Source organism: Apaloderma vittatum, unplaced genomic scaffold (genome assembly GCF_000703405.1).
Source record: "Apaloderma vittatum isolate BGI_N311 unplaced genomic scaffold, ASM70340v1 scaffold11773, whole genome shotgun sequence".
Classification (NCBI taxonomy): Eukaryota; Metazoa; Chordata; class Aves; order Trogoniformes; family Trogonidae; genus Apaloderma; species Apaloderma vittatum.
In genome coordinates this window covers 31,732-44,764 of record NW_009706443.1, presented here as the reverse complement: position 1 = coordinate 44,764, position 13,033 = coordinate 31,732, and the positions used below count along the sequence as shown (strand labels likewise).

The following is a 13,033-nucleotide window of genomic DNA, read 5'->3' as shown; positions in this document are numbered from 1 at the left end:
GTTGTGTAATTTATGCAACTTGATGTTGATAACACGTAAGTCCCCAGGATGTGCCAGTGGAGTTGCTCCTCTACCTAGAAATTTAAGTGCAATAGTTCTGTCGTAAGGCATTACTTCTTGGTAAGTGAAATAAGTTTTAATTAAAAGATTAAGAGTTGATATTATTTATTTATTTATTTTAGTTTAGACATCGTGAATTTTAACTGAAGAAAAAGAAATCAGGAAAAGATGAACTGGAATGTGAGACCAACGCAGAATACTGGTGCAAAGAACCTGCCAAGTGAAGCAGCCCATTACACTCAGTTGCTTTCTAATGCTCATGCTTTTCCTCAGACAAATGCCTATTCCTCTAAAAACGCATGCACTTATGGTGGAAATAACCAAATGATGTATGCACCAACTAGCAATGTTACCTACACTATTGTAAATGCTGAAGGATTCAGTGCTTCAAATCAGGCCTTAACAGGAGCGTCTGTAGCTGGTAATGACTTTTTTATCACAAAACACTCAGTTGATCGTCATTCAACATCCTGCGTACCAGTGGCTCCAAAACCTCCCAATCAGACATCACATTTGTGTGCAGAGGTGACTCAGACTTCTTGGCCAATCTCTAATGCCTACGTTTATTCCCTTACAAAGTTACCACCCCAGTCTTGTCAAACGAATGCTGGAAATAACTTGAGGAATGTACTTCAGGAAACTCAGTATGTTGCCACAAACAGTTACGTTGTGCAGCCACAGATACTGCAGCCTAATTCTGTGGGAACTACAATGTTATATCAAAGTAATGTTCATTCCCAGAATACTTCTGTGTCTCTTGGTATGTCTGGGCAACATGTCCAAACCCAAATACGTAATCCCAACTCTCAGTTTGAAGTTTTGCACTCACTGAATCAAAATACTGAAGCAAATGTACAGCTGCTACAGTATCAACCGAATCAGATGGGATCACAGGCTCCTAGTGGGTGTTCTCTGTTGCCAGCCAACTGTGATTCAAGAGCTGTAGCCCAGTCTTCAATGGGTGTACCACAGGCAGTTCAAAATAGATACAACCTTAGTCAACAAAGACGCCCCTCGGATCCAAAAAATGCTTCTCTTTTTAATAGTGTTCAGCAACAGCAATCCGGAGAAGTCAATCAATCAGTTAGGAATGTCTGTAATTCAGGTGGAAATGTGACAGCAAATCAGCCTTTTAATGAAATGTGTGCACCACCCTCTGGTATTTCCAAAGAGCTATACAAAATTGTGCGAGAATTGGAAAGTCTTTCTTCAGCGTCTGCTTCAAAGCCTCTGAGTCATACTGCTTCAGTTCAAGAAAGCCAGACCAGAAATTTAACAAACGAGCCTGTTAATTCTCAGATTTCCACAGCAGCAGCAGTTGTAACATCAAATGCAAAGGCCAGTCTAGCTTGGGAAGCTCAAAAGCTGCTCACTATTAAAAAAAAATGCATCTTGCTTGAAAGGATGCATCATTATAAAAGAAAACTCCTAGCAGCTTCAGAACATCGCAAAAGTACTCCCCCACATCCTCCAAGTTATCAAAGTACTCTTGCTAATTGTCTTCCACAGGTGCCCAACCAAAACGTACCACCTTCCCCATCCGAAACAGTGAGGACAGAGAGTCTAATAAGTAACCCTTCATCTGAAGGAAGAAATGACAAAAATGTAGCCAGTGCTGATAACAAAGGTTTAGAGGTGACTCAAAGTAAGGTGGAGCAGGGAAGCCTTCCATCCAGCTCTGCTCCTGTTCCCTCTCAGAGCAAACTCCCAGCTCAGTTAAATAAACTTGAGAGCACCCCCATCTTGGAACAAAGGAAGGCACATGCCTTGGCCTCTTCTCAAAAAGCTGTGAAATCCTTGAACAATGCTTCATGTTTTAGTCAAGTAGATGTCTCTGCCAAAAACACGTCAAAAAATATGCCAGCTTACCCTGAGAACTCATCGTTTTTGCAGTTTGTATTGAGCAGCACAAATGTATTGAAGGAGAAGACAGCTGGTGCTACTGCTGATAAAATACTGACCAGTCTCCTATGTAAGGAAAAACCACTGGTAGATTCATCTATCTTGAGTGGAAGCCTACTGAAAGACACTGGTGAGAAGAGCACGGAAGGTTTGAAAGGTGAGCAGGCATCTAAGGTTCATACACACGCTCCTGTATCAGGAGCAACTGAATCCGGTGGAGCTAAAATCCAAAGTGATGCAGCTCAGAAAAAAAAGCCACTTACTGAAAATGCATCTTTGAAACAGAGCACTTATAGTATGGAAGAGCTAAATGCGTGCTTGGGCTTATGGAGAAAGCATCCATCGGAATCTGTAAACATGCAAAATAGCCAGTCGAAAGAGAGCGTCACAGCAAATTGGATTTCACCTTGCAGCCAAAACACAAAAAATAGAGAACAAAATAATGTCCTGGTTAGTGCAGGTGAAGTAAATTTGCCTATAACAGCTGCCTCTGTAGGACAAAAACTTGATACATCTGGTTGCAATTTGCTAAAAGGTTTTGAACTCCAAGTTGCAGTTGTCTCTCCTTTAGTACTTTCTGAACAGAGAACACAGAGTGAGCAGGCAGGTAACTGTCCAACGTCTATGGGCGAAACCTATCCAGCGATTGACTCAGGAAACACATGTTGCTTGCAAGAAGAGGGGAAAAATGGTTTAAGTGTGGTAAATATTGATAAAGGAACAATAGAAGCTGTTCAGTCATCACCCAGTGATTGTGTTCTGGCACAGAAGGTGGATTCAAATTTGCAACAAACCAAATTAGCTGATGAAAACAGAATAGTACAAAACAGTGCGAGTGCAAGTGATTCATACAATGAAGATGAAAGGAAAGGCAGTCAATCTGCACAAGATGCCAGTGAAAATCTGCCATTTGGATTACAAAGCAAGCCTCCTCTTCCTGAATTGAGCCTCAATTTTTCTCATCAAATCTTTCAAGAAGGCATAAGAGACCATAAAGACAAGAAAGCTGTGTTAGAGACGGGAGATATATCCACAACTGTGCTGGAAGAACAGATGATTTGTATTTCTAGTGTATGTTCTCTTGTTGAAGGTGATGCATTTTATAACCCACAGATAGCAAGTATCTTCAGGTCAGTCCCTGAGACACATGCGTTAAACGGTATCTCATCAGAAGGAAATACATGTGACCCAAAGCAAAGGGATCAACGACTGGACTTGTATAAAAATGAGCTGAGCAGTAACACTCCCCAAAGAGAGACCTTGCTGCAAAAGATGTTGGAAGAGTCCTCGAGCTCTATGAATAAAGCAGGTCAGATTAGAGATGGTATCACAACTAGTTATTTGGAGAAAGAAGGCAGTGGCAATCCTCCTAAAATGTTTTCTACCTCAGAACAAAAAATGTCACTCGATTCATCTTTCAAACATGCTGAAAAAGTCTTGGAAATTCCTGCTAGTATAAACCAGCAGTTAGCTCAAAAATCACTGGATTTCTCGATCAGCCTAAGTGCTGAAACAGATGTGTTCACTGTTCCAAGAGACAACGGTAAACAAAATAACATGTCCAGTAAAAATAGCCTCGAAACAGAGATGGACCTTTTTGGAGCAGAACCTGTTAAATGTCTAAACAATCAGCTGTGTGAGCTAATTAAAGAGTTTCCGTATGGTATTGAAGGTGCTGACTGGCTGACAAAAGATTCGGTACAAAAGCATTCTGTGGCTGAGCGGACAGAGGAGCAACCTCAAAAAGAGACTCAAATTTGTGACAGAAGTTCTCAAGCGAAGGATCCAGTAGATCAGATAAAAGTTGCGGTGTTAAGCTCGAGTCAGATGCAAGAACTGTCTACTGAATGCAACCCATGTTCCTCTAGTGACAGCAAGAGGGAAGCGAGCCAACAGGCAGAAGAGGCTTCAGCGGAGAAGGAGAGCTTTGAAGGCAGTAGTCAGCCTAGTCAGACTCCCTGCGAAAATCAAAGAAAACCACAAAAAACCTCCAACCCTAGTGGAGAAAAAAATGAAGATTGTTCTTTAATGGATTGGCAATCTGCAGCATGCAAAACACCACAGTGGTCCAATGAAACTGGAACGCTTGGTTCAGAGAAAAATGATGGTCAGCTTCCTAAAGCTGAAAATACTGGCTCTGCAGAGAAACAAGAAAACAACACTAAATCGGATGCTGTAACGAAGAGCAGCTGTGTGGTGGGAAATCTGCCAGTTTCGGAAAAAATTGAAAAAAATGTTGGCAGTAGTAAAAAAGATATTTGCAAATACACCTCTGTAATGAACGAAGAAGCTGTGCTGAAGGTGAATGACGACTACAACCCACTTACCACACAGCAGGAAAAAAATGGACTTCTTAATTCCTCTGAAAACCAGGATGATGATAAATCTAAAAGGAGCAGCTGGAAGGAAGACCTGCAAATCACCAAGCGAACCCCGTTGATAGGCAAAGAATTTTGTCCTGCCAAAAAACGACATCAGACAGCCTCAGAAGAGTTGCCAGAGAAAGCTAGTCGTGCAGATGCAGGCAACGTGACGATGTCAGCAAAAAAAAAAGAGGGAGTTTTCAAAATTGAGTCCCTTTCAAAAGATAAAACTAAGACAGGTTTGGCCATGAAATCTAAAACAGACATTCACAAATTTGCAAAGTCAGAAACTGTCAAAATTAAGCAGACTGAAGTCAGTCAAGGGCAAAAAATTAAGACCTGGAAAGAGAACTCGACTGAAGAACAGAATGGTAGGAGAGAAAAGGAGATACTTGGGCAAGATGTAGGAATTAATATCAAAGAGAGAGCCAAATTATCAGCAGAAATAAAACCTAAAAAGCTGAATAGTAGTCGTGTTGATGCTATAAAGTTTCCAAATTTTGGTACTGTAGATTTAAAGTCAAGAAACCCCAAATGCTCTCCGCATAAATCCGTCAAAGTTCATTCTTCACAGGAGCAGTCATACAAACGGAAGATGAAGGAAAATTTGATTGGGAAGAGAGACCCTAAGAAAGCAAAAGTGGAAGAGGAAAGACTGAAACAATCTGAAGCAAAGAATTCCAAGCAGCTTACACATAATTGCATAATAAATACTGACAAAGCTAAAAAATTGAATGGAGAAAATAACTGGAAACCGAAGAGTTCATTAGCAGATCGTTCTGTGCTTAAACTACAAAGAAAAAGGGCTAGATCTTCTACCATCTCTAAAAACTACTTTTCTAACAAAGAGAAGCATCTTGATGGTCAAAACAAAGACAAGCGCTCCGAGAAAATGTTTCCTGATAAAAACCTGCTATACTTAAATAGAAGAAATAATAAATTAAAATTGCATCTTCAGAAGGAGCCAAAAATACACTACCTAAACAGAGTTGCATTTAAACGTACGGCGCAGGAACGCATATATCTGACAAAATTAGAGACATCACCTGTCAGACCCGTCTGGCATACAAAGCCCAAAGTGTCACAAAACAGCCCAGATGTGAAAAGAGATGCTTCTGTCGCAGAACTTGAGAAATCGTGCAAACCGGATCTCCTTGAATTTAAGCTATGTCCAGAGATCCTGTTCAGAAATCCAACTGCTGATGAAAAAAACTTAGCTGCGAAGAATTCCCTGGAAAGAGAGAAAGCCACTGTGGCAGGTATGATGCTATCTTGATTATTAGTTTGTAAGTAAATAAACATGCAAGTAAGATGTATATTCTGCTTTTAAAATTCCAGTTACACAAAACTACAGAGAGTGAAAGCATAGGACTGCAGAAGCTGAAGATTGAAATAGCTTAGCTGGTTTTCTGACGTAACTGTAGCTGTGTGTTAGATGAAAAAGGACAAGCCACTCTCCATCATTGATCAGCAGTCCTGGTTAACAGGGGAGGTCTCAGACAACGGGAGGCTTGCCACTGTGCCACCTATCTACAAGAAGGACTGGAAGGAGGATCCGGGGAACTATATGCCTCTCAGCCTGACCTCAGTGCTAGGGAAGATTATGGAGCGATTCATCTTGAGTACGCTCACACAGCACAAGCAGGACAACCAAGGGTTTAGGCCCAGCCGGCACGGGTTCGTGAAAGGCGAGTCCTTGCTTGACCACCCTTATCTTCTGTGACCAGGTGACTGACACAGTGAATGAGGGGAAGGCTGTGGACATTGTCTACCTGGGCTATAGTAAAGGCTTGTGACACCATCTCCCACAGCATTCTGCTAGGGAGGCTGGCGGCTCATGGATTACAGAGATGTGCTCTTTGCCAGAGAGTTGTGGTGAATGGAGCTAAATCCAGTTGGTGGATGGTCACCAGTGGTGTTCGTCAGGGCTCAGTTTTGGGGATAGTCTTCCTGAATATCTTTATCAGTGATCTGGATGAGGGAATTAAGTCCTCCCTCACTAAGTTTGCAGATAACACCAAACTGAGTGGGAGTGTTGATTTGCTTAAAGGTAGGAAGGCTCTACAGAGGGATCTGGACAGGCTAGATTGATGAGCTGAGGTTAATTGTAGGAGGTTTAACAAAGCCAAGTGCGAAGTTCTGCACTTTGGTCATAACAACCCCAGGCAGTACTACAGGCTTAGGGAGGAGTGGCTGGAAAGCTGCCTGGTGGAAAAGGATCTGGGGGTGCTGGCAGACAGCCGGCTGAATGTGACCCATCAGTGTGCCCAGGTGGCTAAGAAGGCCAACAGCATCCTGGCCTGTATCAGAAGTAGTGCAGTCAGTGGAAGCAGGAAAATTATTGTCCTCCTGCATTTGGTCCTGTGAGACCACAGCTTGAGTACTGTGTTCAGTTTAGGGTGCTGCAGTACAAGGAAAACTTTGAGGTGCTGGGGTGGGTCTGGAGAAGGGTAACAAAGCTGGTGAGAGGTCTGGAAAATTAAGTTTTATGAAGAGCAGCTGAGGGAACTGGGGTTGTTCAGGCTAGAGAAGAACAGGTTGAGGGGAGACCTTATTGCTCTCTACTTTTGCCTGAAAGGTGGTTGTAGGGAGGTCGGTGTTGGTCTCTTCTCTCAGGTAACTAGTGATAGGACAAGAGGAAATGAGCTCAAGTTGTGCCAGGGGAGGTTTAGACTGGATATTAGGAAGAATTTCTTTGCTGAAAGAATGGTCAAGCATTGGAACAGGCTGCTCAGGGAAGTGATGGAGTCACCATCCCTGGAGGTGTTCAAAAAATGTTTAGAAGCAGCACTTTGGGACAGGGTTTAGTGGTCATAGTAGTGTTGGGGTTGATGGTTGGACTCGATGATCTTAGAGGTCTTTTCCAACCTTAAAGATTCTATGATTCTAACATGAGACTTTTCCTTCCATTTAATATTTTTGGTGTTTTTTTTCTTTTTCCTTAAGTTTTACAGAACAAAAGAGTAGCTTAGAGCATGGCAGTTTCAAGTCACTTTGTGAAAAGGCTTTTTAATCTACTTGTAGAAGGTAGCTTGACTTGTTTGTAGAAAGCAGATTCCCTTGGCTTAGTTGCCAAAGTTGATTTGATTTCTGTTCAGTGTTCACCTGGTTGTGTATAAATCTGTCTGAGAAGATGGTGGAGAGAACTCCTGTGTGGCATTGAGGAAGAGAGAGGGTTTGGGCCAGACACATCCTGGGCACAGTCTCCGTAACCTTTGGCATCTTTATTTTAAGCTGCTTTTTTTTCTTCTCTACCCTATCCCCCATCTTTCAGCATTTTACATGGTGGTGCCTTGTGAAGCGTATTAGTTTCAAATGCTCTATTTGATTTTTAAATAAAACCAAATTAAGTTGTACATACCAGCCCTTGCAGTCATTTTCACACTCAAAGCAAATTTCCTTTTGCATATGCTAGTATATGTGTTAAAACTTGATGCTGGATAGAGAGCAGAACTTATGATATAGGAACCTCAAAAACATTTTAAAAAACTTTCTCTTTAGGTGTCAAGAGTAAGAAAGAAGATTGGTTAAAATGTGATCCAATGAAGCAAAAAAAGCTGGAGGAAAACTCTGCAGGTGAAATGACATCTGATTATCCATTTTGAAACATGACTTAAAAACTCGTTGCTTTATTTTAAATGTTGTTTCACAGTAGAAAATCTTAATAAAGTGTTTTAACTTACTCTTGGCTAGCTCTGCTGCTGAAATGGGTGCAGTAGAGTAGACATAAAAGTTTCAAAGATTTGCGGTGATTTTTATTGCCATAAGATTGTTGCTGGAATTTTCCTGCCAATGCGTATGCAGTTGAATCAGAGGTAGCACTGATGACAAGACGCAAGTACAATTTTAAACTGTAGGTAAAGACCAAGCTAATTCTTTCCCAGTTTAAAATGTAGGAAGAGATGTAACAAAGTCTGATCTGAGAATACAAAACCAGTGTCCTGGTGTTGCTGGGACAGAATCAGAGGCCAGCCATGGCGTGCAGGCCCTCAGCCAGGAGCTTGAGCTGGGATGGGCAACAGCCTGAGCTGGCTACAGGGATATCCCACCCTATAAACATCAGGCTCAGGGGCAAGTATTGCTGAGGATGGGGCTTTTTGGGCTCCTGCTCCTCCTCTTCCTTCTGCTTCTTTCCATCCCTGAAGGGGCTTGCTAATTGTTCTGCTCCCAAGGACTGCTTTCCCATTTATCGTGACTGCCATTCGTTCACTGTTACTTTGTATGCTGTGTATTGGCAGTAGCTGTTTCATTAAATCTTTTCCAATTTCAAACCATGGGTCTCCTCCTTTTCCTATTCCCCTTATTGTCTGGCGAGGGGTCATTGGGTGATAGAACAGCTGCTATTCTTCAGCCTCAAGTATGGGCTAAACCTAGACAAAGTGATTTTTTTCAAATTTTGTTTGGCTTTCACACTAAGTTGATGCTGTCTGCCCATACATCCGTGCTCACAAGTACTGGGACCTGTGTGTCCCAGTAATGTGGACAGAATTACTTGTATGGTACACAGAGGAAAATTCGTGCCACTACTACATTTTCCTTGTTTCTCGTGATGGGCAAGTTGCTTTTTGGACGGTCTTCTGTACCATTTAGGAGTCAGCAGTTACAAAAGTGGCATGTTTCATCTCAGAATCTTGGTTATTCCATCCTTTGTAAATTTTGGGTGAGATTGTTCCCTGCTGTCTTTGTTTCTTTGCTTTAGAATTCTTTCTGGCTCTAGTTTTGTTTTCCTACTGGATTTACAGAAAAGCAAAATGTTCAGCATGCTGTAACTTTGTTGCTATCCTCTTATCAGAATGCAAGTCCTTGGCTGATAAATTATCTGTGTTGCTGTCTTAATGCAAGCAATGCATTTTGCAATATTTGCATCTTTTATTGCTGTTGAATGTGTCCTTGGGCACTGGTTCCTGCCATTCTTTTAGCCCTTCCACTTGCTGCTTCTGTTGCTTTCACAGATGCACACTTTCATTCACACCTTTCTTAATGTTCTTTGGGAATCTCTCTTATGAAGACATCCAAATGACCATTTGCTGCTTGAGGATGCACTGGAGATTGATTTCACGCGTCTGGTGCTTTTTTTGACGAGGTAGTCTAAAATACCTCGTGCATAAGGAGGAGTAGAGTCATTTGGGAAACTTAGACTTTTGCTTTAACCCGCTTCTCTGTCTGTCTTTCAGCTGAGGACAGTATTCCACTTGATACAGCTATGCAGATCCTGGATGGAGATGGTGAGGCTCATCACATTCCAAGCAAAGACTCAAAAGAGGTGTTTCAGACCTACAGAAAAATGTATCTGGAAAAAAAGATGCAAAAGCCTTGATAGCACTCCTGTAAAACAGGTCTTTTTCAGTATCACTAGGAGAAAACTGCCAACACCAAAAGGCTTTTTCTTGTTTACTTCATATTTCTGAATAATTGTAAAGAAATGTATTTTTTGGGGGGTGTTGGCTATTTTTTCTGCCATTTGCCTCACATTTGTCAACGACTGAGATCTTATTCTGTATTTATTGCACAAATCTGCTTTGGTGCTGAAAATGCTGTTGTCAAATGTGTTGTTTCTTTTGAGCATAGTTGAGTCTTGCCTTTTATTTCTTTTTAAAGATACAGGAGTTAGTTGAATCTTGACCAAAAAACCCTCACTTGTATTGTCATAGTCTTTTCTGATTCTGGGAAACTTCTACTTGTGTTACTTTCCATTGCTGGCAGTGGAAAAACATTCCTACTGGAAAATGATTGCAGTGGATTCCCAAGCATTACAACTTAAATTTTCTACTTATGCTAGTCTGACTGTTGTGTTTCTAACAAGACTTTCTATTTTTGTAGAAACTCTTATTTCCGTTTTTTGTATCGAACTGGGAATTCAAATATAAACTCCTTAAATCAAACATACAGATCAGGGGATGTCATGAAGTATTTATGCTGCTACGCAGTCTTCTTATATTTCTTCAGTGCTGTAAACTGATAGTTGACTGAAGACTTAACTTGTTTTTCTGTCTCTTTCTTTACACTTGAAAGAAAAGTGTGATTGTTCAAGTGCAGGGAGTTTGAATTCACTCTTGTCCAGACAATGTTGCTCACTTTAACCAGACTGTAATTAATTTCTTTGTTTATAAAGTGTTAGATAACATTTGAGTACATATTCACTGTGACATAAGAGTTGTTGCTGGATGTCTTTTGTAAGTGCCTTTTCATTACTGTTCGGACTTTGAATTGAATCGTATTTTTTCAGAGACTTGGTACTTGATTCTTTCTATGTGTTTAAACCTTTATACTGGAAGCAAAAACTGTAGATATTTCATTGAACCATTTTTATACTTGAAATAAACTTTTGAAGGCTATGCCTCATCTTTTTAGTTTAAAAATATGAAGTTGTCTTTACTGCAGTTAGTTAAATAGGTGTTGAAAATACTCCTATAAATGAAAAGCAGCTTGAAAATAAGTGCCAGATCTTCCTTCTTAAAAGGCTTCATAGCTGCAAGTGAGAGTTGAACTTATGTCCAAGCTTTTTCTGATGGACTTCTACCAGCATGTAGGAATGTTTTTTTCTTTGGCATTTTCCCCCACTCCACTCTGACTTGGATTATTTAAAAGCCATCAGTACAACTCCATTCCTGAAGATGCATGCTTGTAGGCATCTTGGATGTAATTACCCTGTGAAGCATAACACTGGAATTTCCTAGTTCTATCTGTGTGTTAAACTAAAAACTGGCTTTTTTGAGAGAGAGAAATCCTCCCCTTCCATTATGGGTACACTTCTCTTGAGCTAGGGAACTATTTGGGAGGTTTTTTTAACTCCGTTCCTCTCTGGCACAGGTGTCTTGGTAACTTAGGTTTTTCTGGCTGGATGCCCAGCTATTTGTCTGTGGGAAATGTTGCCACTGGAGAATTTTGTAATAATGTTAGCAGCACTGAGGTTTTATTTTTCATTTTCTTGAGAGTTTAGCATGTGCATTGTACTGCCTGCATTAAGGAAGATTCATTGTAGCCTTAAGTGTACCCAGTACAAACAACACATAGTTCCTGTCAAGAATTTACTTTGAGTTTTGTTCTATATAATGATACATGAAGCTGACTTAAATGCTTGAGTGAATTCTTTTCAATAGGAAATTATTTTCATCCATTGACCCGTGATGATTGTATTCTAAATATTTGAAGAAGTTTACTCAGTGACCTTGTGCACCCACTAAGTGAGAGAGCCAGTTTCGAGTCTCAGTGGATACAGCTGCATCTTTTAACTCTCTTGTTTGAAGGAATTTGGCTCTGTGACCATGTTTACATGGTGACTTGTGCCTACACTTTTCTACAGCTTCGGCTAGGATCTTTGAGACACATTCTTTCTGTTTATCTCATGTGTTGGCTCAGTAGCTATCCCATAACACTTTGCACTTGAAGTACTTTGCAGTTAGAGCTGCCCTCTAGCCTGTGCTACACTTAGTGCATCATTGCTGTGTGTGCTTGTGTACTAAGAGGACTGTGCTAGATGCCCTTATTCAGTTGTCGTTTCTCCTGCTCCTCACGGTGCTGACTGAAGTCATGATGCCCTTGGCCAGGCAAGATGTTGACATCCACCTAGATGTGGCTACTGTGAAAAAATGAGAACTATGTTTCTTGAACTGACAAATATGAGCATGAGGGCATTCGCTAGCACTGAAGGGACCTGTCATGAATGTGGTGTGTGCCCCTTGTGTGTTTCCTGTACTTGACAGGACTTTTAATATGAGTGTCACCACTGAAGTTACTTTGAACAAACTGCGGATCCTGTCTTGAGTTTGAGAGCACTAACTAGGTCTTAATGGTCCTGATCATCCATGTGTGGGACCTCCACCCATACCTCCTGCTCATGGGTTAAGGAACTCTTGTTTCACGTCAAGCCAGGGCTTCAGTCCCTGACTGGGTGATGTTCAAGGTCTGCCTGTCTCCAGTGCTGTTACAGCCATGCCTGTGTGTGGGCATGGAAATTGCATGTTGATCCAGACCCTGACCCATGAATGGTCTTCCTGCCTGGACTGAGATATATGTTACTACTATGGAGCTGCCTGTCAGTCATGGCCATGTCTGACCCTGGTTACCATCACTGGATCTGATCCTGGCCCACAGATCGGCTTCACAGCTTATCTGATGAGCTGGACTCTGTTTTGACCCTGGTTACCATCCCTGTCCTGCTTGTCTTGCGTGGGTACTGTTGGGCTCGGGCCTTGGCTGGTGAGGCCCCTGCCTTGCCAGTCATGGTATCTTCCTCAGCTTCTGGGCCCTGCTCCCTTCTGAGCCCTGACAGATACAGAACTGTAGGATGTGGGTGTGCAACATCTTACGCTGTTGGAGTCTGTCTTCTCTCTTGTTCCCTTTCCCTTCTAGGAAACTTTCTGTGTCAGAAGGGAGAGCTATGACTTCTATAGGTCTTGCCTTTATGCCATAAGAGAGTCGTGGATGAGGTTCCCCATCAGTATAAAAAGATAAATGTAATTTGCCACTCATCTTCTTGTTTTTGAAAATGAACCACAAAACGAGAGGAGACTGGACTGCCAAACTTTTTTCTGGAATATTATAGAAGAATCTTTTTTACACCCAAATACAGTAAGGATAATGTCATTTGGAACAGTCAGTGTGGATTTAGAAGGGTAAATCATACCTGACCAACCTGATTGCTTTTTATGATGACATGACAGATTCTGTGGACAAAGGGATTGTGGAAAATGTTATTTACCTTTAAC

The 13,033-nt window shown here is 41.4% G+C and overlaps 1 protein-coding gene across 1 annotated transcript; it reads left to right on the top strand.

Moving 5' to 3' along the window:
- The first annotated feature begins 228 nt into the window (after nucleotides 1-228).
- On the top strand, nucleotides 229-9,642 carry KIAA1551 (KIAA1551 ortholog). The gene is made up of 3 exons (XM_009865798.1): nucleotides 229-5,584; nucleotides 7,827-7,901; nucleotides 9,500-9,642. Exons 1-3 carry the CDS (start codon nucleotides 229-231, stop codon nucleotides 9,640-9,642), a joined length of 5,574 nt encoding a protein of 1,857 aa, XP_009864100.1.
- Nucleotides 9,643-13,033: the final 3,391 nt, after the last annotated feature.

Bases quoted from the DNA above. Each gene is read 5' to 3' on its own strand.
- KIAA1551 (XM_009865798.1), top strand. From the start codon at position 229: ATGAACTGGAATGTGAGACCAACGCAGAATACTGGTGCAAAGAACCTG. The intron at 5,585-7,826 runs GTATGATGCTAT...CTTTCTCTTTAG, and splicing joins AGAGAAAGCCACTGTGGCAG to GTGTCAAGAGTAAGAAAGAA. The intron at 7,902-9,499 runs GTGAAATGACAT...TCTGTCTTTCAG, and splicing joins GCTGGAGGAAAACTCTGCAG to CTGAGGACAGTATTCCACTT.